At 37.7% G+C, this 23,727-nt stretch overlaps 1 protein-coding gene across 1 annotated transcript in view; it reads left to right on the top strand.

The window, feature by feature from the left end:
- Positions 1-23,727, top strand: part of AFF3 (ALF transcription elongation factor 3) — a 451,465-nt gene that overhangs the window by 236,049 nt on the left and 191,689 nt on the right. Inside the window, exon 7 of the mRNA XM_040453633.1 lies at positions 9,475-9,555. Within this exon, the coding sequence (XP_040309567.1) occupies positions 9,475-9,555 (81 nt within the window). The remainder of the gene's footprint in view (positions 1-9,474; positions 9,556-23,727) is intronic.

The raw sequence follows: 23,727 nt of genomic DNA, 5'->3' as shown, positions 1-23,727 counted from the left end.
CCTTTTACATCCATCCATAAGATGAGGAAATATCCCTGCTAGCTAGGGCGATGCCACTCAGTGATTTCTAAATTACCCCTCAAACTGAGAAGAAATACTTGGGTGAAGTTAATAGACAGAAACCTGCATGTTCGAAGGGAACTTAGCTGGGAAAGGACTTGAAAGGGAGAAAGGCGTGCACCATCAGCAAGGTTGGGCTAAGGGCAGCACAGCTGCTGAGACTTGCCTTCCCTCTGGGGAACCAGACATCCTACTGTACCAGGGACTTTTATCTTAGCCCCAGTGGCTCTCTGGTTCTCTTCTTACCCTGCCTGCCTGCCTTGCTCTGTGCCCTGCCTTGATGTCAACTCCTACCACCATGATCCAGTAGCTTTCTGTCTCTATATTCATGTTTCCCCATTGCCTCCTTCAGATCATTTTAGAAGAGCTCTCAGGTCAGTACTTGCAGTAGTAGTCTATAGGCATAAAAACAAAGCTTCTAATCTCTTAAGAACCCCAAACCAAATTTTGGAAAGAGAATGCATTCCACTTATTACTAATTGTCCCATTTTAGAAAAATACCAGACAATGAGACAGCACCCCCCTCTTTATGCACATGGTGCTTTAGTAGCAAAGGGAGTGAGGGAAGCAAATTATTGTTTAATAAGCACACTTTCATTATGCCTTCTATTTGACTATGAATAATTAACCAGTTAAATATTAAATAATTAACAGAGTGAAATAGATTAAAAAACAAACTCATAAATGCCTTCTCCTATAGCCATCCCCATCTCTTCACAAAGTCTAAGCCAAAAGCTGCCAACGCTAATTATAAAGGTAGTGATACAGCCATAATCACCTTCTTTGGAGCACCTACTTTTTGCCAGACCCTATGCACTCTGTTTGTTTGTCACTAACCCTTTTAGTAATCCTACAAGATAGGGTTATTAACACCAATTTACAGATGAGGACATCAATAATCAGAAAAGCAAACTTGCCCAAGGTCATTCTGCTGGTTCACGGCAGGGACAAGATGACACGTGGTTTCTCAGATGCTGACTCCAAACCTGTTCTGCCATTCCACTTCTCTATAATTGAGAGATGGGTTTTGGCGAATGCACTTTTATGATTATCTGTCTGTGGAAGGGGGTTCAGGAACATAAGTAAGAGGAAAACATGGCCAAGAATGTAATTATTACCCTCTTCCCCCTCCTGGCCTCCACAGTCTTCCTCTCTGTCCCAAGTAATACCGTCTTTACCTTAGATACGTATGAAAGAGCAGTTTGATTATTGCAAACCACAGCTAGTTCTAGGATTAATTAGTCTATACATCTAGTAGGAGGGCTAATTTCTGGTTGTTTGTGCTGTCACAAAAAAGGTGTTATGTAGAGCAGAAGTAAGTTGACAGTGGCACCATTAATAACATGACCTTTCTTATGAGCTGGTTAGGAATTTGGTTCATTTCTCATAAACCTAGACTTAATATGACTTATTCTTAGAAATGATACAGGAAAGGGGTGCCTGGGTGGCTCAGTCGTTTGAATGTCCCAACTTCAGCTCAGGTCATGACTTCACAGTTTGTGGTTTCAAGCCCCACATTGGGCTCTATGCTGACAGTTCAGAGCCTGGAGCCTGTTTCGGATTCTGTCTCCCTCTTTATCTGCCTCTCACCCACTCTCACTCTGTCTGTCTCTCTCTCAAAAATAAATAAACATTAAAAATTTTTTCAAAAAAGAAATGGTACAGGAAAATACCAATCCCATATTCAGAATGTGGGAAATCCTCCTACTGCCCCGCCAAATGCTTTATTTTTTTTGTGAAAGCATCTTTTAAAATTACACTAATTAATGCTTCTCAACAGGAGCACAAGGTTTTTAAGAGTGCAGGAAACTAGCAGGTGTCTGTGTGTTGCAGCAGGAACTCTGGGGTGAAGTTGTCACCTGGGTTTAACAAGAGTCGTTAAGTTCCTACAGCTGTACACTCAACATCAAAACCCTCTTTAAATTCCAAGAACCCAAAGTGATTTTACTACTTTTAACATTTTAACACAATGTTTAGTTCTAGAGACAACCCACAATTAAAGAATAGAAATTATAATATTTTTAAGCCCGGGGGAAAAAATGAATGTTGAAAGCCAGGTGAATCTAAAAATGAATTATGGAATTGTATGGTTCTTATTTTTCCAGAAAGTCCCAGGGAAATAGATAAAACAATGCTCTTAACACAGAGGGACAAGACAATAAAACAAGTTACATCCATCTTCCTGCCCCCAAAGAAACTGGAAAACAACAAAACTGCATCTAGAACAAGAAATCTTCAGAAAAGTCTAAAATGAAGGGATCTAGCATGAAATAAATTTTTGGAATGGCAGCTGTATTTTGACTTCAGTCAGTGCTCTTATCCTCAAGCTATCCTCTAATCCTTATTGGAGAGTCCAGAGTTTACAGGGTTGCTGAAGTCAGGGAGCTGAGACGTGGGTCTCTAGTGCACAGGATGGATTTCCTTACAAGAAATCACACTCTTTACATGTGAAGGAAATAATGAAAGGCCAGACACAGTGTGGTATCAGAGAACTGAAAATCTGATGGCCCAAGGAGCAAGTGTAATGCACCCACCTAAGACACCCTTGAAATTTCCAGGTTGAAGGCTTTTGTATTTTTCAGTCCCCAGTGCTTGCCTTCCCCACATAGGCCCATGGGGGTCATACTGTTTTCTAACACAGGTGTTCTCCTTGTCTTTCTCAATCTGTGAAAGCTGAATTGAAAACTGCTTCTCAGATTGATGCCATTAATCTTGACCTACGTGGTGCGTCCTCCATTTTATCCATTGATGATTAACCTCATTGAGAACAAGGGGATAGCCTTACCTTAAAAGGCTCTGGCTTAGATTAGTTGGTGTTCCAAATCTGAGATTCTTCTCTCCAGGAGACATGTATAAGACCAGAAAATAGGGGCGCCTGGGTGGCACAGTCGGTTGAGCGTCCGACTTCAGCCAGGTCACGATCTCGCGGTCCGTGAGTTCGAGCCCCGCGTCAGGCTCTGGGCTGATGGCTCGGAGCCTGGAGCCTGTTTCCGATTCTGTGTCTCCCTCTCTCTCTGCCCCTCCCCCGTTCATGCTCTGTCTCTCTCTGTCCCAAAAATAAATAAAAAACGTTGAAAAAAAAAAATTAAAAAAAAAAAAAAAAGACCAGAAAATACAGCTCCTGGGAATCCCCTTCTCAGGCCAGTTTTAGTCCAAATTGGACATATTCCTGGGTTTTCAATATGAAGAAACAAGATTTCACTATGATTTTTGGTAATGCTACAATTATACGTTTCTATTGGTTATTTGCTTAGTTATAATTTTAGCAGCCTAGGCTGTACTGTAAAAAAATAGAAGAAAGTACTTTCCTTTTTCAGCAGCTACTATTTTTCTAAAAGGTTTCCATGAGCAGTGTTTCCGTCAAGATAATGATTGTTGTTATTGTTAATGGACATGAATACATTATATTCACTATTATTTTTCATACTATAGGTCTTTTACTATAGTAACAAAATGAGGATGTTCTCGAATTTTTGTTGATTTAGGGTAAAACTTTAGCCTGCTTGTTCAGAGCCAAAATCTGCCCAGCCTTTGAGTTTGACCTTGAAATCTATTTAAAGTCCAGTGATGGATTGACAATTAGAATATACTCTCTAGCCCCATTAGGGAAGGATTTGTGTGCTTCCCCCAGTTTTTCTTACTCAAGAGCTGCTGCTCTGAATCCCAGGTATGGGCCTTCCAGAGTGTTTCCCTTCACCAGATACAGTACTCTTGTTAGCTACCCGTATCTAAAGGATATGTAATTTTTATTACACTTTTCTGTTGTTGGAAGCACTTATCTGATAAGAGTGTCATAACACAAATAATTTGTGTGAAACTGAAAACAAAATAGTGCTCTGATCTGCAGCAGCCACCGCCATACATAAAAGTCGACTTTGGCAGTTTGTATTTTTGTTCCCAAGTGATGGAATTAAACCAGTGTTTTATTTTGAGAAGAGTGAGTTTCTGAGCACAAAGAATGCTGGAGTTAGCTATGGTCATCTGCCAGGCCTGTGGAGGTAGACACCCCGTTTTAGCAGACCTCTGAGTTGGCAGCAGATGTTGAAACATTGCTGAAAGAGAAAGAAGATATTCAGTCGCTCTCAATCCTGGCAACCATCATATGTGTTTCGTAGGACAAGTATAGCTTATTGGTGTTATCATTCTAGAAGGAGAGAAAAGAGAATCCCAGGGAAATTAAATGAATTCCTATTACTTTATCCATTGTGCTAGGCCTCCAGAGAGCTATAAGAGAGTTTAAAAGACATAATCCCTTCCCTCAAACAGGTTATACGGTAAAACCTTGGACTGTGAGTAACGTGTTCTGGGAGTGTTCCGCAAGATGAGTGAACATTTCTAGTAAATTTTAACTTGATAAATGAGCGATGTCTTGCAATATGTGTATGTGATGCCAAACATCACATGGTCACAACTGAGCCACCGGTTCTTGAAATTCGCTTTGATGTACAAGTGATTTGGATTACAAGCATGTTTTTGGAATGAATTATGCCCACAAACCGAGGTTTTACTCTAATCTAACAAGGGTTATAAATTCATAATCTGATAGTGGTAACACATGAAAGGTAAAGTCACAGCCCCAGGTAGCAAGGAAATGTTAAGTAGGGGACACAGATCACAGTAATGGAGAGGTGGAGGGTGTGGCTCTCGCTAAGGATCACGCTGGTCAGTGACCTTCATAAAGAGACGAGGGATGAGAAAGAATGAAGAGATAAGTGCAGTTGGAAAAACATGAAAGGAAAAGCAAAAAAATGTCAGGATAGGAAAACCTAGGGCAGGACAAGAAGTAAACCCATCTGGCTCGTGGGGAGGACCGTACAGAAAAGTAACAAGCAGTAACACTGCAGTGTTTCTTGATGGCACCATATGACAGAGCATCTTGAATGCTTGGACCAGAGTCACTGGAAGCTTTTGAGCAAGTGTAGCATAGTAACTATTTTAAATAAAACACTTGGGTGACAGTGATCAGGATAGATTGTAGTGGGGAGACAGTAGGCAAGGAGAGAGACCAGGGAAAGTATTTCTCTATTTGCTGATTTTAATAGGGAAATTTAAATGTTGTTCAAAAATTTTCTGGTTTCCTCTGTTTGCAAACTAACTATACTTTGCAGATCTTTATACTGTATATTTTGAACACTAAGATTTCAGGCTAAAATTCAACTGCCTTGAATAACAAAGAGCTATACTGCTTAATGAAGGGATGCCCTAAGCCCCTGACCATTTGTCCTAGGACAGGCTGATGAAGGTGACACCAGAGTAAGTGGGGAGCTGCATGGAGGGAGAGGGTTGTGCAAAATGAGTACATGAAAGTCTGCTCACCTTTAAGCTCTGGACTCTTGGGACTCAAGGTCAATCTTACAGTAAAATAGATGTGAAAATGGACACTGGCCTGTATGCCCCATGGCCTTCAGAAAACCAGTATAAGGAGGATAGAAAAAAAAAGTTGGACAGTTAATGAAATGCAGTATTCTATACCGTTATCATTGAACCATCTGTTACTTCATTTAGCAGAAAAGTGAGTGTATTTACTATAAAGAGACTTGGCATTTTAAGCCTATATAAGAAATAAGAAGACACCCTGAAATGTATCCTTTGGGTAACTAGACATCTGCTTGGAGAGATGGGACTAGTGAGGCTGTGTTAAGACAGATATGTCTTATTCTTAATCCTACCAGTTGGCTAAGGAACCTAAGCTCAAAACTGAGGCCCTCTCAGTGTTGAGGAATAGGGTGTGACCTCATTCCTAACTGGCAAGAAAATCAAAAAGGAAGGAAGGCAGACAAAGAAGTGGCAAGGGACATTAGAAGTTCAGAAAGCAACTACCTAAACTCTGGAGTAATTGGCCTTACATTACTTCTGTGATCCAGGAAATGGCTACAGGATAGCCACTGTGATGATGGGATGGTTGAGGAGAGGAAGTCAAGAGCATGAGTGGGGGTGGGGGACAATGGGCACAGTGGCATGGGATTGATGACCTTGCAATGGGTAGGAATCTTTTCCTGTGAAGAATATTTTGTGAGACAAACTAAGTGAAATTTTAGAAGTTATCAAAAATTATACCTTTGTTTACATTTTAAACTACTAGAAACAGGTATAAATTAAACGCTTAAAAAAAAACAAATCTCATTATTATTTTGTCAAGGCTCTGTTCCCATGAGAAAACTTAGGGACAGTGTAAAGAATCATTATTATGATTCTTTCTTAGGAATCATGGTAATTGCTTTAAATAAGTTTCTGTTTTAGCACTCTATAGTTTGTGTTAATAATTGCTAGCTTAATTGCAGGTTACATTTGCATAATACTTCATTCTTTTATCAAAACACTTTCCCATGTATTCTCTCATCTCAGTATCCCAATATCTAAAGCTCAGAGAGAAATTCTGTTTCTCAGTTTAGAGACCCAGAATTCTGAAACTCAGTTTGATGTTAATCAGTACTGTCTTTTATAGAGTGATTAAACATAAAGGAACATGCTATGCTCCTTATATGTATTATCTCATTTAATCTTCATGATTAAACCATGAGATTGTTAACATCTCTATTTCCTCTGGTTCTAAAATACTACAAGCTGAGATTTGATTGATTCCTAAGTCTGTGGTTTTAAAATCACTACAATTTACTCAAGATGTCACTTACGTAAGCTCACTGAGCTAGTGTGACAGAAGAGGAAATAGGAATAATCTATTTGTTCTTAATTTTCCCATCCAACCCTAATGGAGAATTTTTACATAATAAATGATCAATCTTTTAAAAAATCATCGCACATTGATTTTTAAAGTATATATTTAAATAGTTTGTGTAAAGAATTCTTATGTTTTTTTTGGAAATTCTAAAGATTTAAATGTTTTAAGCAACCCGTTTATCATTCCTTCATATATTTAGCAGAACTCATTAGGTTGAAAAATTACATAGAAATAGTTAGAATTAAAATAAAGTTAGTGAGCAGTTTTGCATTGAAATATGGGTGTTCAGTTCAATTCAGTGAGTTAATTTTGAGTGTTTAGTATTTATAATGTGCTTCAGTCTACACAAAGACATGTTGGCAGTATCCCTCTCTGACTGAAGAAATTTTCAGTCCTTCTTTAAAGGATTATGTTTAATAGATCTGAATGTTATTGAAACATATTATTGAGATTCCTAAGTATGATTTCTGTTCTACTTTGGAGGAAGGAATGGGAGGGGAAAGAGGGAGAAATGGTTGTGTGCAGATTGAGGTATGTACTCATAAAACTGTAAGACAAAAAATAATCTAACAGGTACTACGAGAGAGAAAAACAAATACTTTTGGAGGAGCATGAGAAGGGAACCGTCTTATCATCTTGGAATGGAAGGGGAATCAGCAAAGGCCTCAAGACATAGATGATGTTTAAGATGAGCCTTAGTGGATGGATAGAAATCCAAAGTGCATATGAGGGCAGGACATTCACACACAAAAGTATAGTGTCAATGAAAACAGAGGTGTAGTTTTTCTTATACGTACTGTGCGTGTAGATTAATAAAAAGGCACAAGGCGGAAAACAGACTTTGTTGTAGAAGGTCTTGAATACTAGGATGAGGTCTTTAAGAGCAAATGCAGTGAAGTGAAAGACAAATAGTGGGCTGGAGGTATGAGATATATGTGCAAATTTCAGCGGTGGCAGTTATGAATTGAGTGAACTTGGGCAAATCAGTTAATCTCTTTGAGCAATATGGACGCAATAATAATTAGTAATAATTAAAGGTTGAGTGTAAATTTAAAATCTTGTGTGGAAATACTGTGAAAACTGTAAAGCACAACAGGAGTCATTGGGCCATGGTCGTCATCATATTGTTATGTATATAGTGGGATGTGAAAATTTTGGAGGAGTGAAGCTCTTCATCTGGATCTGTAGTCTAGAAGAATTAAGTTGGCAGGAGTGTAGCAGAAGGATTAATAACAGCAAAAGAAAGAACCAGTGAAGAAGCTATTAAAGTAATTCAGGTTAAAAGTAGTGAAGTTGTGATTAGTATGGTAGAGATATTGAAGAGATACTGTCCCAATTTGGCCTTCATCCAAAAATATACTGAGCACCCACTCTGTTCCTTGACACTAACTCAGCATTCCTGCATAACTACCTCAAAAGAGACAACATGGATAGATACAGGATAGAACTGGCCAAGACTTGGGGAGCAGAGTTAAGAGGAGAGAGGGACATAGAGGGTCACTGGATCTTCCTTTGCTTTCCACTGAAAACACTTTGGTAACAGCACAATGGAGAAGGGACATCTCAAATGCATATGAGCTTAACCCACCTACAGAACAGGTGTTAGGGTGGGTGAGAGATGTTAATAAGGTCAATAAATACTTCCCCGGGTGGGTTTGACTCTGTCTGCTCCCAGTGTGGGTCTGCACTATCTAAGGTATTGAAGGAGGAGAGTTACCAAAACAAAACAAAACAAAACGCACAAGACCATCCTTAAGAATGTCTTTGACTTGAAAAACCTGACAGAATCCCTTTTTCCCAAGTGAGGTGAGAAAATGTCTTCAACTAAAAAGAATTTCTCACTTTGCTTAAAACAGATCAACTACTGTTTCTATGCTTGCTTGGGTTTGAAGGTGGAAGGAAAAAAAAAAAAACGGGTTAAAACCCTACTTGTAAACACCGAGTAAGTTTCCTGGTGATCAGAAATTGATTGAATTTAATTGTGCAATCACTTAGTGACTGCACATCCCTTCCAGGAGGTGGAACTGGAGGAGAAAACTATAAGTGAATAAACAACCGTTCTCTCTCACACAGTGCAGTGTACGTGTGTGTCAAAACACATACCACAGAGGACTGTGCATTGAGCTGAAGTTGTATTCTTAACACTGTGTTATAAAAATGGCAAGATACTTACTTCTCTCTCTATTTCATACATGTGATACGTTTTTTTACTTCTCCATGAAGGAAATTTTTATGAAGACCAAAGTGATTTGTGGGGCTTATTGAAAACTCATACTAATATTAGTTTTGAACAAAATAAAAAAGTCCTCTAATAATGACCCTAAAGTCAGAAGTACTTTGTACATTCCTTCAGAAACACCCTGTGAAATTTTGTGGGATCAAGTCCAAGAGAAGCAGCCCCCTTTGTACAGCATTTTCCATAGAGCTTTTACTACTGGGTTGTCCCTTTACTCGGGAGCTTAAATGAAGTAAAAAATAGGACAGCCTTGCAGATCTTTTTAAGATATAAAGGGAGCATGGGGATAGCCATGGAACCAAGAATTGGTAAAATTAGGAAAAGAAATCATGAAAGTGGGTCTCACATCCTTTTTTAAAAAATCCCTTTCATTCTTTATTCATCTCTTGTTCATTCCTGTCCCTTCCATGTATTAAGGCAGGCTCATATAGCTGTTTTATATGCTACTGACTTTAAATAATCTCTGTATTACAAAGCTGTGTTTTTTCCCTCTCTTTAGGAGATGACCTGGCTCCCACCACTTTCTGCTGTTCAAGCACCTGGCAAAGTGGAACCAAGCAAATTTCCATTTCCAAATAAGGTGAGATCTTGCAACACTCAGGAGGAATATGCTTTACTCACACAGAGATTTTTAGTGGATAGTGGATTTTCCCTTGGTTGTTTTTTCCTCTGTAAATATTCCTGCCAGAGGCATATGGCTTTGATTTTCAACAATTTGCAAGCATGTATTTATTCATCAAAAGGAGAAAATTAAGCTTTGACTTCCATACTTTCTGCAAAATGTGATGCATATTATAATTGTCATTTTATCTAAAAACATTTGTGAAATTGAAATGCATCTTACAATCATGTTATACATTCAGTGTGATTGTGTCTTTTTTTTCTCCTGAAAAGCTATTATTAAATTGATGATGTATCTTAAAATCAATGTCTTAGAATTGAAGACATGTAGTATATCATTGCTCTTGGGGATCTTTTGTAAACCTTAAAATATTTTCTAGGACTTTAAAAGACAAATTTCCATATTTTCTAAGGACAAGCACACACTCAAAAAATCAGCCACAATATATCTATTTAAATTACATGTGAGTCTAATAGGTTTTATTTTCTATTCTTCACCATACAACTAACACTTAACTACATATTCATAAATATAAAATTATGCAAGTAGAAGCAAAATATAAAAGTGTCCAATACCCTCATCCAGATTTTATTTCCCTACCCAGAGTTTACTCTCAAGAGTTTGGTGTGTACCCTTTTAGCCATCTTTGCTGTGCATTATATACATATATGTGCATATGCAGTTTTAAAAAACTCTTAAGTGGTATAGTTCTACAAACATTTCTTCTAAGAGTTTTTCAGATACCTTGAATGCATATCATTGCTAAATACCAGCATTGCAACTTTTTACAGTGAATTATTAAAATAACATTTCATTATAATTATCACAGTGGTAAATTCCATTCTAAGAGCTGCCTTTCATTTCCCTTAACAAAGTGTATTTGGAGATCTTTCCAAGTAAATACATGGAAATGTTCTTCATTATTTAATAGCAGCACAATCTTTTGTCATATGAACTGTAGTTTATTTGGTCAAGCTCCTTTTGATGGATATTGAAATTGTTTATGGTTTGTTGTTATCACAAGCATTAGCACAACCAACATTTTTTGTAATGTCTCTTGTATATCTCTTATTAAATATCTCCAGTACAGATATCTAGAATAGGAATTGGGTGCTGGAAACATGAGAAACCATATTTAGCTTTGACTGTGTTTCAATAGTACTTTTTATGCATCTTGCCAACGTTTAACATTATCTGGTTTTATATCATTGTGTCTGTAGTGTGGGTGAAAAACTGATATCCCATTGTTTTAATTTGCATTTCTCCAATTACTTTGAAGTTTGAGCATTGACCGTTTTTCCTTTACAAATTGCCCATTTGTAGCCATTACCAATTTTAAAAAATGATTTATAGGAACTCCTTATATCTTATTCATTTGTCTGTTATATATGATGCAACTATTTTCTTACAACCTTATTTATGTACCTTTTATACTAGTAAAGTGTTTAATTTTTATGTCAGAGAAAAATTATTTCCTGCTCCAACATTCTAACAGTGTTCTCTATTTTATTCTCATTTTTTATAGTTTCGTTTTTGGATTTTAAAAAAGTTTTTGTGGATGGTATAACATAGGATTCTAGCTTTCTTCTTTTCAGTGGTTAGGAAATCATTGTTACACTACCAACTAATTAGTCCATGTCCCCCCTACCCCCACCACTGGTTTGAAATGCCACCTATGTCAACAATTGAATTTGTTTCAGGACTGTCCATTTGTTTTTGTTTTTGTTTTTCAGTATATTTCTTTAATTCTTTCCCAATAACTTATTTTTAAATCAGAGGTTGACAAGCTTTTTCTGTAAAGGATAACATTGTAAACAGTTTAGGCTTTGCAGACAATACCTAAATGAATGAATGTGGCTATGTTCAAATAAAATTTTATTTACTAAAACAGGTAGTGACACAATATATAAAGAACTCTTACAACCCACCAATGAAAAGATAACTCATTTTAAGAATGGGCAAAGGATTTAAATAGCCATTTCTCCCAAGAAGATCTACAAATGCCTGATTAAGTATATGAAAAGACACTATTGCTACTGTTAATCATTAGAGACACAAATCAGAACCATGGGAGATACTCTTTCGTGTCTACTTAAATGGCTAAAATCAGGGGCACCTTGGTGGCTCAGTTGGTTGAGTGTCTGACTTTGGCTCATGTCATTATTTCACAGTTTGCGAGTTCAAGCCCTACATCGGGGTCGCTGCTGTCAGCGCAGAGCCCATTTAGATCCTCTGTCCCCCTCTCTCTGCCCCTGTCCTGCTTGCTCTCGCTCTCTCTCTCTCTCTCTCTCTCTCAAAAATAAATAAAACATTAAAAAAAACTAAGAGCTACGGACACCTGGGTGGCTCAGTCAGTTTAGCATCCAGCTTCGGCTCCCGTCATGATCTCACAGGCTCTGTGCTAAGAGCTCAGAGCTTGGAGCCTGCTTCGGATTCTGTGTCTCCCTCTCTCTCTGCCCCTCCCCTGCTCACACTCTGTCTCTCTCACTCTTAAAAATAAATAAAAAATAAAAAAATTAAGAGCCTATTAAATGGCTAAAATCAAAGGCAAACAAACAATAATCAGTGTTGGCAAGAGTATTGAGAAACTGGAACTCTGTTATCAATTGCTGGTAGGATCTAAAAAGAAGCAGCCTCTTTGAAAGACACTTTAACAGTTCCTCAAAAGTTTAACATCAGGTTATCATATGATCCAGCAATTCCACTCCTGGGTATCTATTCAAGAGAATTGAAAAGGAATGCTACTGGATTATATATATATCTGTTTACTGAACTCCTTTTCATTCTGCTAGATTTTTTTTTTTTTTTTTGGTAGACTTATATTTTCCAAGTGGGGAGAAACAGAATATGTAGCAGTAAAATACATAACATGTTAGATTATGATGTATAGTGAAAGGAAGATAATGGATGCTGATGGTGAATGGGGGTGGATGAATATTAAATAGAGAGCTTAAGAAAGACCATCCTAAGGAGGTGACACTTGAGCTGAAGGAAGAGAAGGAGTGAGTCACACAGACAAGTTGAGGAAGGGAGTTCTGGGCAGATGGAAGTGAAAGTGCCTGCATGCTGGAGGGACCACAGGGCCACTGGGGTCAGGGCAGAGCAACCCAGGCAAGGAACAGTAAGTGACACAGTGAGGTAAATGCAGTCACATTATGCTGGGACAGTAGGGCCACTAAAAGATTTGGGGCTTTACATGAAATAAAAAGCTGTTAAGAGTTTTGCAAATAACAAATGCGTGCCATTTTATCCTTCTTATTGTGTCAGCTGGAGTCTATACATTTTTTTGTCATATTCATGACATTAATAAGGATTATTCTAATCATTGAGTATAATTGTTAACAGTGAGTATAAGAATTGCATATTATAGGTCCAGCTGAGGTAGCTTCCTTCTATCTCTAGCTTTCTGAACATTTAATTTTTTTTCATGTTTAAAACTTAAGGTACAGTTCGCAAGTAGCAAATTTACTCTTTTTTAGTATCCTGCAGGTTTTGAGACCACCACACTCAAGGTACAGAAGCATTTCATCGCCACCAAAAACTCCCCCTTGATACTCTCTAGTCAACACCTGCTGTACCCCAATCCCTAGCAATTGCTAATCTGTTTTCCAGAGTATATATGAATAGAACAAGTTTGAATTTAGTTGAAATTTATTCAGTATTTATTGAGATGTTCATAATTTTTTTTAATCTGCTAATATAGAAAATTACACTAATAGATTCTCTAATTTTTTTAATCACCTGTATATTCCTATTATTAGCTTCCTTGACTATGGTGTATTGTTCATTTGATACTCTTGGATTCAATATGCCAATATTTAATTTAGGAATGTTACTCCTGTGTTCATAAGTGATCTTGGTCTAGTTATCTTTTTGTGTATGTTTGTTCAGTTTTGACATCAGGAATATAACTGCCTTCTATAATGAATTCTTTAGCTTTCTACCTTTTTCTGTATTCTGGGATAGTTTAAATAACATGCCAGTTTCCCCCTCCTTAAAGGCGTGAAGTAACTCAACCGTAAGACATACTGTACATAATTTTCTTTTAAGAGTAGATCTCGAATTATATTTTCATTTTCTTGTATGCCTATTGGCTTTTTCAAATTTTCTACCTCTTCTTCGGTTAATCTTTCTTTGTTCCTTTTTTTTCCTCCTTTAGGGTTTTCAAACATATACATAATATCCTGTGTTTCTAGTAACTGCCTTTTAATGTTTAATACATTAACCTATTTAAACTTATTTTTATCAACACCTACAATTAACTTATATCCATATTCTACCCCCAAATATAAAACAATTAGTTTTAGTTTGGTCTTCCCTCACCATCATTTCTCAGTTTGAGATTACCGTATTTCAAATTGTCATTATTAGAACCATTTTCCAGCATTACACCTTAACAATTATTTGTTAGCTCCTTAATTGGTCATTGTTTCTTGTGTCTCAAGTCTTTTTTTTTTTTTTAACATTTGCTTATTGTTTTTGCTAGAGTGTATTTTTTAGCAGGTTTTTAGTCCAGACTTGACCTAAAGTCTCTGATAGTCCTTTGCTGCACTTAGCTTCAATCCTTACACTTCTCCTCTTTGTTTGATCGTTCCTTCAATAATATCGTCTAGGCCTCTTGCTTTAAATACTCTCCATGCCAAGCATATGACTTGTAAATTTATTTCTCTAGACCTTTCTCTGTGCCCCAAACTCCATACTTGTATTTGTACAAACTTACACAACATCTTCACTTGGATACCTAACAAATAGCTTAAGCTTGATATATTAAAAACTGAGCTCTCAATCCCCCCCACAAACCTTTGATCCCAGTGCTTCTCAGTAAGTGATTTCTCCATTTTTGCAGCTGGCTCAAGACAAAAACCTTAGAGTCATCTGTATTTGTTTTCTAAGACACCTGTAACAAAATACACAAAGTGAGCAGCTTAAAGTAAAAGAAATGTATTTCCTCAGAGTTCTGGAGGCTGGAAGTGTGAAATCAGGTGTCAGCAGGGCCTTGCTCATTCTGAAGGTTCTAGGGAAGAATCCTTCCTTGCCTCTTCCCAGCTTCTGATGACTGTCAGAAGTCTGCCATATTCTTTGGCTTGTAGCTACATCACTTTCATTTCTGCCTCTACAGTCACATGGCTGTCTTCCCTCTCTGTGTGTCTATGTCTCAATCTCCCTTCTGTTATAAGGACTGCAGTCATTAGATTTAGGGCCCACCCTAATCTAGTGTGTCCTTGATTTTACCTGTGAGAACCCTATATCCACATGAAGTCAAATTTACAGATTCTGAGTGGACATGAGCTTTTGGAGGATGCTATTCAGCTCAGTACACCATCCTTGACTCCTCTTTCTCTCATACCACACATCCAACCCATAATTAAATCATGTCTACTCTACTTTGAAGATATATCTTGAATCTAAATCCTTCCCCTACCATCACAGCTACCTCCGGTCTACACTCTCTCACCTTTTGCATTAATTATTGCAATAACTCCCTAACTAGTCTTCCTGTTTCCATACTTGCTCTACCTACCACTTTGTTCTGAGCCATGATCACATCTAGTTTGGACTCTTACAATTCTCCAACCATTTACCCTAGCCTCTAATACACAGCCTATTCTCCACACAATAGCCTCAACAATACTTTCTTGAGTCTTGCTTTTTAATCCATTCAGCCACTCTGTGTCTTTAGATTGGAGAATTTAATTCATTTACATTTGAAGTAAGTACTGATACTGTCATTTTGTTAATTGTTTCCTAGCTGTTTTTGTAGTTCCTTTCTGTTTTCTCCTTCTCTCGCTCTCTTCCTTTGTGGTGTGATGACTTTCTTTAGTGGTATGCTTGTATTCCTGTATCTTTTCTGTATTTACTATAGGTTTTTGCTTTATGATTACCATGAGGCTTACGTATAACAATTTATATCCATAACAGTCTATTTTAAATTGATAACAACTTCACTTTGATCACATTAAAGCTGAACATTTTTATTCTCTCCCTGCCGTGTTTTAGTTTTGGTGTCACACTTCACATGTTTTTGTCTTGTGTATACCCTAACTAATTATTGTAATCATGGCTATTTTTACCACTTCTATCTTTTAACCATCATTCTACCTTTATAATAATTAATCCACTACCTTAACTATATATTTACTTTTCCAGTAAGATTTACTCTTTCAGATGTTTTCTTGTTATTAATTAGACCACTTGTTTTCAGTTTCATGATGTTCCTTCAGCATTATCTCTTGCAAGGCTGGTTAGTATGATGAACTCCTTTAGTTTTTCCTTGTCTAGAAAACTCTTGATCTCTCCTCTCCTTCAATTCTTAATGATAACTTTGCTGGGTCGAGTATTCTTGGTTAGAAGATTTTTTTCTTCCAGTACTTTACATATATCCTGCCACTCCCTTCTGACCTGAAGAGTTTGTGCTGAAACTCTTATGGGAGTTCCCTTGTGTATAACAAGTTGCTGCTCTTACTGCTTTTAATATTCTCTTTTTGTCTTTAATTTTTGACATTGTAATCATGATGTGCCTTGGTGTGGGTCTCTTTGGATTCATCTTTTTGGAACTCTCTGGTATTCCTGGATCTGGATTTCTGTTTCTTTCTCCAAGGTAGGGAAATTTTCAGCCATTATTTCTTCAAATAAGATTTTTGTCTGTTTCTCTTTTTCTCTTCCTTCTGGGAGCCCTGTAATGCAAATGTTAGTCTGTTGTCCTATATGTCCCTTAAACTATCTTATTTCATTCCTTGTTTTTCTCTTTTTGCTCCTTTGTTTGGTGAGTTCCATTGCCTTGTCTTTGAGTAGACTGGTCCTTTCTTACGTGTATTTTTCAGTTCATCATTGCATTCTTCACCTCTGTGACTTCTGTTTTGTACCTTCTTGTATTTTACATCTCTTTTTTGAAATTTTCACTATGTTCATCCATTCTTCTCACCAGTTCAGTAAGCATTATTATGACCATTTCTTTGAACTTTTTATCAGGTAAATTATCTCTTTCATTAAGGTTTTTGTTTCCGAAGTTTTGCTTTCATTTGGAACACATTCCTCTCTCTCTTCATTTTGCTTGATTCTCTGCTGGTTTCTATATAGTAGGTCTGACAACCACTTCAGCCAGTCTTGAAGGAGTGGCCCCATGTAGCAAATGAACCTTTTTATTCAGCCCTGCCCAGATCTTGGTCATCTCTCAAACCTCTGTGCTTGTCCAAGAGCCTATTATATTTTTAACAGCCCCCAGTAGTTGAGGATGTGCCAAAACATGTCAATGTCCCAAAGGAAAGGATCACAGCACCTAGATTCAAGCTGACTACAAACCAGAGCCTCAGGCAGCAGCTTTTAAAGGATGCAAACTTATACAATTCTGAGGGACCACAGGCATAAGCACTGCTGACCCCCAGAGCCAGGCAATCTGGAAGTGTTCCCTGGGCAGCAAAAGCAAAAGTTTGGGCTCCAAGGGACTATATTCTGGGAGATACCAGCAAGCTAGGGCAAGCCAGAAGGAGAATGCAAAGATGGTTTCCACAGCATATGTTCCTTGACAGCAGTTCCGTAAGCCACTAAGATATGTGTCATTCCAAAAGCCTGCCTCTCAGTCTGGAGCTCCAAGACAAGCAAAGTGCCTTCCTTCACAGAAAGACTGGGGGCAAGAGGCTGTGCCTCAGTCTACTCTCTGTGCAGTGCCCTGGATGTGGTAGCCTGCTGAGAACCTTCCTCTGATTGCCACAGTCCTATGGGACCCAGGAACACAAGCTCCTCAGGCCACCAGATCCAGATGATCAAGAGGCATCCCCTGGGCATCTGCTCTAAACACCAGTAACCAAACACACGTGAAGCTCCCCTCCAAGAGACATGGCATTCTAGAACACAGTCAGGATGAGTGCAAAGATAGCACCCACCCTCTGAAATAGCTGGAAAGGATTGCAGTCAGCTCCTAGATGCATGTTTAATTAGTAGCCTGCCCTGGAGGCCATAGCCATGATCATTAGCTACTAGGCCTCCTTCACAGAAAGACTGAGCTCCTAGGCCTGTTGCTTCTTGCTGTGTCCTTTGAACTCTTCTCCATTGGTTACAGTCTGTTGAACCTGTGAGTTTAAGCCCATCTGGCTACCCCAACCAGGTAATGTAGAGATGTGCCCTGGCAGCAGTCACAGAAATCAGGGCATCAGACAGGGATATGAGCTCCTCTCTGGGTGACATCTATTATTACAGTCCCCTGTGACCAGGATCAAGTTTTGTTTTTTTTTTTTAGAGAAACTTATTCCATATATATCTGTGGACTCAGTGTGTCTGCAGGAGGAGGTAAGGTCAAGATCTTCCTATGTCACCATCTTTAACCAGAACCTGCATGTCCCTCTTGCATTCAGAATTTCTCAGTAGCATTCTCCCACACAAAATACCATGCAAAATCCTTATAATTTTTGTATATAATCCTGCCAAAATAATAGCTTGACCCAAAGTACAATCAAATAAGCATTTTTATTACCTAAACATATCCATGGTTTAAGTACAATTTCTGGTGTAATTGAGCACACATACCAAGGCACATTTGGTTGTGACTTTTCCTAAAGAATTGTAGAAATTTGTTTTGTTGAATGTACATGGTTAAGTTTAAGTAGTAATCTACTTCCTGTGGTAAAATTGAGCCCTTATCTCATTAGTACAAAAAAATGACTTTTCAAGGCAGAAATTAAGTTATAAGAATCTTATCTTCTACCCAAAAAGATACTTATTAAATATCAGCTAGGGCACAGAATTTCAAACTTAAATTTTAAAATGTGTGTTATTTATGGGTGCCTGGGTGGCTCAGTTGGTTAAACATCTGACTCTTGATTTCAGCTCAGGTCATGATCTCATGGTCCATTAGATTGAGCCCTGTGCCAGGCTCCTGCTGGGCTTGGAGCCTGCTTAAGATTTTCTCTCTGCTCCTCTCACCCCCTGCGTGGGTGCTCGCTCACTCTCTCTCTCTCTCTCTCTCTCTCTCTCTCAAAACATAACAAAACAAAAACTAATTGTGTGTCATTTAGGACTTTCATAGGACTTTGGTGGAGTTATGTTACCCTAGATCTTTTTGCCTTGCCCGAGAAAGAAAGAATAAGTCATTTTACAAAGTATAAGAACATTGCATAATTTTAATAATACTTCTCTTTCAAAAAGCTTATGATAAGTACTATTAACTTATCTTGTACAGATGAAATAAGATTGGATTAGTGTCCTATTTCTGCTGTTAACAAATTACCACAAACTTAGTGACTTAAGACCACACAAATTTATGATCTTACAACTCTGGAAGTCAGAAGTCTGAGCTAAAATCAAGGTGTTGGTGGACTGCATTCCTTCTGAATGCTCTAAGCAAGACTTTGTTTTCTAGCCGTTCTCAGTTTCTACAAGCTGCCCTTGTGACTTAGCTCATCGCCCTCATCATTCTGACCTCTGACTTCCTTGTCACGTCTCCTTCTCTGACTCTCTTTCCTCCTTCCTGCTATTATAAAGGCCCTTGTAATTATATTGGGTCTACTTAGATAACCCAGGATAATCTCCTATCTCAAAATTGTTAATTTAATCATATCTGTGAATTCCTTTTGTCATAAGCAGCAGCATATTCACAGGGTCCAGGAAATAGGATACAGACATCTTTGAAGGAGCCCACTGTGCCTACTACAAAGATTGTTGCTAATTTTCACACACACAGTGTATCTCTCTTAACCTGTATCTCAACTAATTAGCATTTTGACAACTGGGGCTTGCAGTTCATTAATTAGATTATTAATGTTTGAGATTATCACTGTTGCTAGTGTGCAGGAGCAAGAATTATTTATGGAATTTGAGGGGCAAAATCTCCAAAATGTGACTAATAAATAACAAAAGTAAGCCCTTATTAAGATTGAAGGGGTGATTTGACCTCACGAAGAAAATCTTTTTAACCGGGCATTGAGTAACCAGTACCACTAAATTAATTAGCTAAATACTTCCGAGAATTTCCCCAATTTGTCTGGGTATTGAAGGACATAATGTATAGTAAAGTCCATTGATAATGAACTTTGATATATTTTTTCTGTTCTCTGAAGACTTAATTTGGTGTTATAGTTCCCTAGACAAAAACTACCAGACATGTTTGCTTCATTCTTTAAATCTCAAAAGTAATTGAAGTCGGTTAAAAAAAAAAAAAAAAAAAATGGTTTGCCATTATCAGGTATTTAAACCCAGGGAAAAAAAATTTAATTTGCCCTTTTCTCTTCATTTCTGTAGCAGTCTCCTAAATTTTGAAATGTAAGTAAAGGACTCAAAGTTGTAGAACCTTTTCCATTCTCAGAAGGCATATGTGCAAATTTTAATGATATTTCACAAACATCTATGGCAATGGATGCTGACTTTGGTGGGTTCAAACATGGTCTGGAACTATTCTTACTGATCATTGTGTAAAGCATTATACATAAGGATTCTAGAATCATCTTAGAAATAATCCTATTGCCCTTTTGTACCCTTGAAGGAGAATGAAGCCAGCAAGTATGAAGGAAAGGGCTTTAAAGTTCCAAAGTTCATTTTCTATGTCCCTCTTGTGGTTCCTAGCATGCTTTAAGGTTTACCACAACATGTTTGGACTAAAACTCCATATTTAGAGTTACCTTGAAACAAACATTTAAATTAATTATAAATTACATTATTTCAACTCTTCTGAGCTTTACTGAAAAGAATGAGAAGAAAGTGATAGGTGGGAGTGACGGGAGATCCCAAATCAGGTAATTCTTTTTCCTGTAGTGACTAGCTTTATGTGTGGGTCTGAAAATAAGAGAAGATATAGTTCTATTTCTTGCCTTTTATAATTCTAATGATTGATTGATAGACAAGCAAGGAGTGATATGAGTGGAGCAGTCCTCAAATGGTCCCCAAAAGCCATTTTTAAGTAGTATCTCACAGTATAAGGATCCTCCTTAAGCTACATGGCTTAAGAACTTCTGTGTTTTATTGATCTCAGGTAGATATTTTTTTTAGATTTTAAATTCCCTAAAATCAGGATTTGTTTTATAGTTGATGATGTCTTACAATTACTTGGCAGTAATTTTCTTTCATAGTAATACATGAGGGAATGTAGCCTCCTACAGTTTTGATGGCATGTTACATCTGATGAAATATAGTCTTTATTACAGTGCTTCATTGAAGGGCTTTCTCAGATACCAGGGTGCTTGGTTATTTCCATCTCCAGCAAAATGATTTATACGAACTTTACTTTCCAGATAAACACCACATGTAAAGAAGGTTTAGGATTCCCAATACCAAATGATACTTTAGATGTTGGGAATTCAGGACTCAGAGACAGAGAAGAATAAATTCCATCTGTAGATACCCTTGTAAGTAACCAGAAGAGGCTCTCCCCTTTGTGCAAGTGTCAGAATGATGCACACTTGATGAATGACACTGGCAAACCAGAAGCATTCAATTAACCTTAGCAATGTCCTGTTACAGGATTGCAGGCAACTTTTTTTTTAATACTTTACTCCTTTTCTGAATTTTCTTTAATGAATAGATATTACTTTTGTTTGTTTCTTTAAGTAAGTAAATGCTCCTTAATAAGATAAAGCCCCCCTTGGGTCAAGACAGTAATAATAGTAGCATTCTTTTGATGATATTTACTATCAAGTTGTACACTTCAAATATGTGCAATTTATGTCATGCAATTTGTACCTTAATAAAGCTGAGCTTGTCTTTTTTTTTTAAAGAGTCATAGTTGAAAAGATCATTTCTGTAGTGGCAGTATGACACAGTACAGTGAAAACATAAAGCAGATAAGTCCTTCTGAGATTCAGGAAGATTTCAAAGAGCACGTAACTCTTGAGCTTTTTTATTCTGAGCCTTGAAGAAAGAATGAAGTTTACCAAGCAGAAAACAGAAAATGGCAGGACATGCATCCCCAAGGACAAGGAAAGCCTGCAAAGGCTTGAAGCACTCTTGCAGAGCAGTCATGACATCCCTTTCAGCCCTAGGTTATAATATTTTGTATACACATCATCTCCACTACTAACTCACCAGACACCCAGGCCCTATAGGCAGGGATTTGGTGCACTCACTCTATAACTCTTAAGGTGCCTGACAGAACCTTGCAGACCTTGTAGAGTGCTCCCAGAGGAGTCTAAAATAAAAATGCACAGATGGGGTTAGCAACTCCCTAAGCTACTTATGGAAAACTTAGTAAGAGCCTTTGAGAGAAAGGAAAGAGAGAGAGGCCTTTGAGACAGAAGCTATAGGTGTATGGGTGTCTGGGTGTCTGGGTGGCGTGGCAGGTAGTATAACATGGGAAGGATATAAGTGCCTGGGCCTTTGGGAGGGAGGAGCTTTGTTTCCCTCTACTCTGAACCCAGTCTGGCTCTGGCTTAGTGAAGGATGAAGGATCTGTACACTCTGTGGTAGCCGCAGGGTTTTGCAGCTACCTACGCAGGGCAGGATTCCTTCAAGAAGCAGCAGCCACAGGCCCTGTTGTTGGCCAGCAGAGACCTAATCAAAATGAGGACAGTGTCCTTGGGACCTAATCTTGGGAGAAGGCTCATAAGGTAACTCACACCCTCCACCAGCCAACTGGCTACATGCTAGCCCAATGTCGGTAAGGATGACAATGGGACATCATTCGTACCCACAGAGTGCCATGGTCAAGAAACACTGGGATTAGAGCCAGTATTTTCAAGCTAGTATTTGTTGGTTCAGTGCACCACCCAGAAGACCTCAGTTACGAACATGACATTACATATTAGAACAAAGCCTTTATTTTATTGTGCATCTCCAGAAGTTTCCTTCTTTCCAGAAGGGCAGACTTATATGGTGATTTTTTCTCACCAATTACTTTAATCATTTTCTACCTTTCTTCACTACCCACACAAAATAGAAACAATAATCATCATTAATTACACAAATGTTTTAGGTAAAATTCAAAGTTCATGATCTCTGAAATGTATGCTCTTACAGTATGTAATTATAATTCAGGTCATCTGTGAGCTTATTTTTGGTTCTCTGCTCAGAGTCTATGGTCTGTAGTCATCATCTGAGGTTTAGGGTATCTAACGTGTACCCAGAAATAAAATGAGCTATTTCCCAAGAGTGTCAGTAAACAGTCTCACAAAAATTCCTGCTTTTTCTTTTAAGAATAAACTTAATGCTGAAAACTATCTCAGTTACCATGTTTGTCTATTTGATGGTGAGTGAGTATTTACCTCTCTAGTACAAGACACCTTCAGTATGTCAAAATCTACCCATGGCTCAGAGGAGTCGATTACATAGAACTCAAAGTACTTTTCACATATCAAAGCTAACATTAATTTATGTTCAGATATAAACTCTAAATTAATTAGAAAAGATGGAAAACATACCAGTCCATTTGAAGGATTTAACTGTGGACATCTTCTTAGTACCAACTATCCAAAGTAGGGCCAAATCATTTATTTATGAGGATTATACTTTAGCCCATCAGTTCAGGACCAGCAGTGTATTTCATTTTAATACACTGTTTCCAAAACCTGAATCTCAGGTTAAGAGTTGAGCTTCTTCTTTTTCTGCAGATGAATAGCTCATTATTACCAACACTGATATTAAAAGCATCTGTGTGTGATTCAGTCAGCCTAGCAGAGTGGGAATCCCTTCCGCTCCTGACTTTCCCACCCAGCCCCCACCCAATAGTCTGGCTGGTTTTGTACTGTTCCAGTGGATTCCTTTTTAAAACATCACATAGGTTTGAATATGCAACAAGTCACATTAAAGGACATCTCCTGTCCCATGACAAACATATTCATGGAGCAAACTTCTAGTAAAATATTTTAAACTATATAATAGAAGTGAATTCCATTTCACTCAGTTTTTGTCCCATGCACTAAAATTATAAAGAAGTTCCACTGGATTTTATATGCTGTGCTTATTCTTTTACATTCCTACCATCTCAATTAATTCATTCTTTCGTAACTCTCCTTATATTTCATACTAAACGGGAATTTTGCAAGGAAGAAGGATGTGAATTCCCAAAACAAAATTTAGAATTCCACTTTAATGCAAATAAAATGAGATTCAATCACTATTTACCTAAACAGTAACTAAACTCAAAATACTATGGAGTACTGACTTTCCACCGTTTCAGGTAAGTGGAAATCTGTAGTAATCTTTCCGTCCACC

This window comes from Herpailurus yagouaroundi, unplaced genomic scaffold, assembly GCF_014898765.1.
Source record: "Herpailurus yagouaroundi ecotype Mexico unplaced genomic scaffold, PumYag 210, whole genome shotgun sequence".
Lineage (NCBI taxonomy): Eukaryota > Metazoa > Chordata > Mammalia > Carnivora > Felidae > Herpailurus > Herpailurus yagouaroundi.
This window is presented reverse-complemented; position numbering and strand designations above follow the sequence as displayed.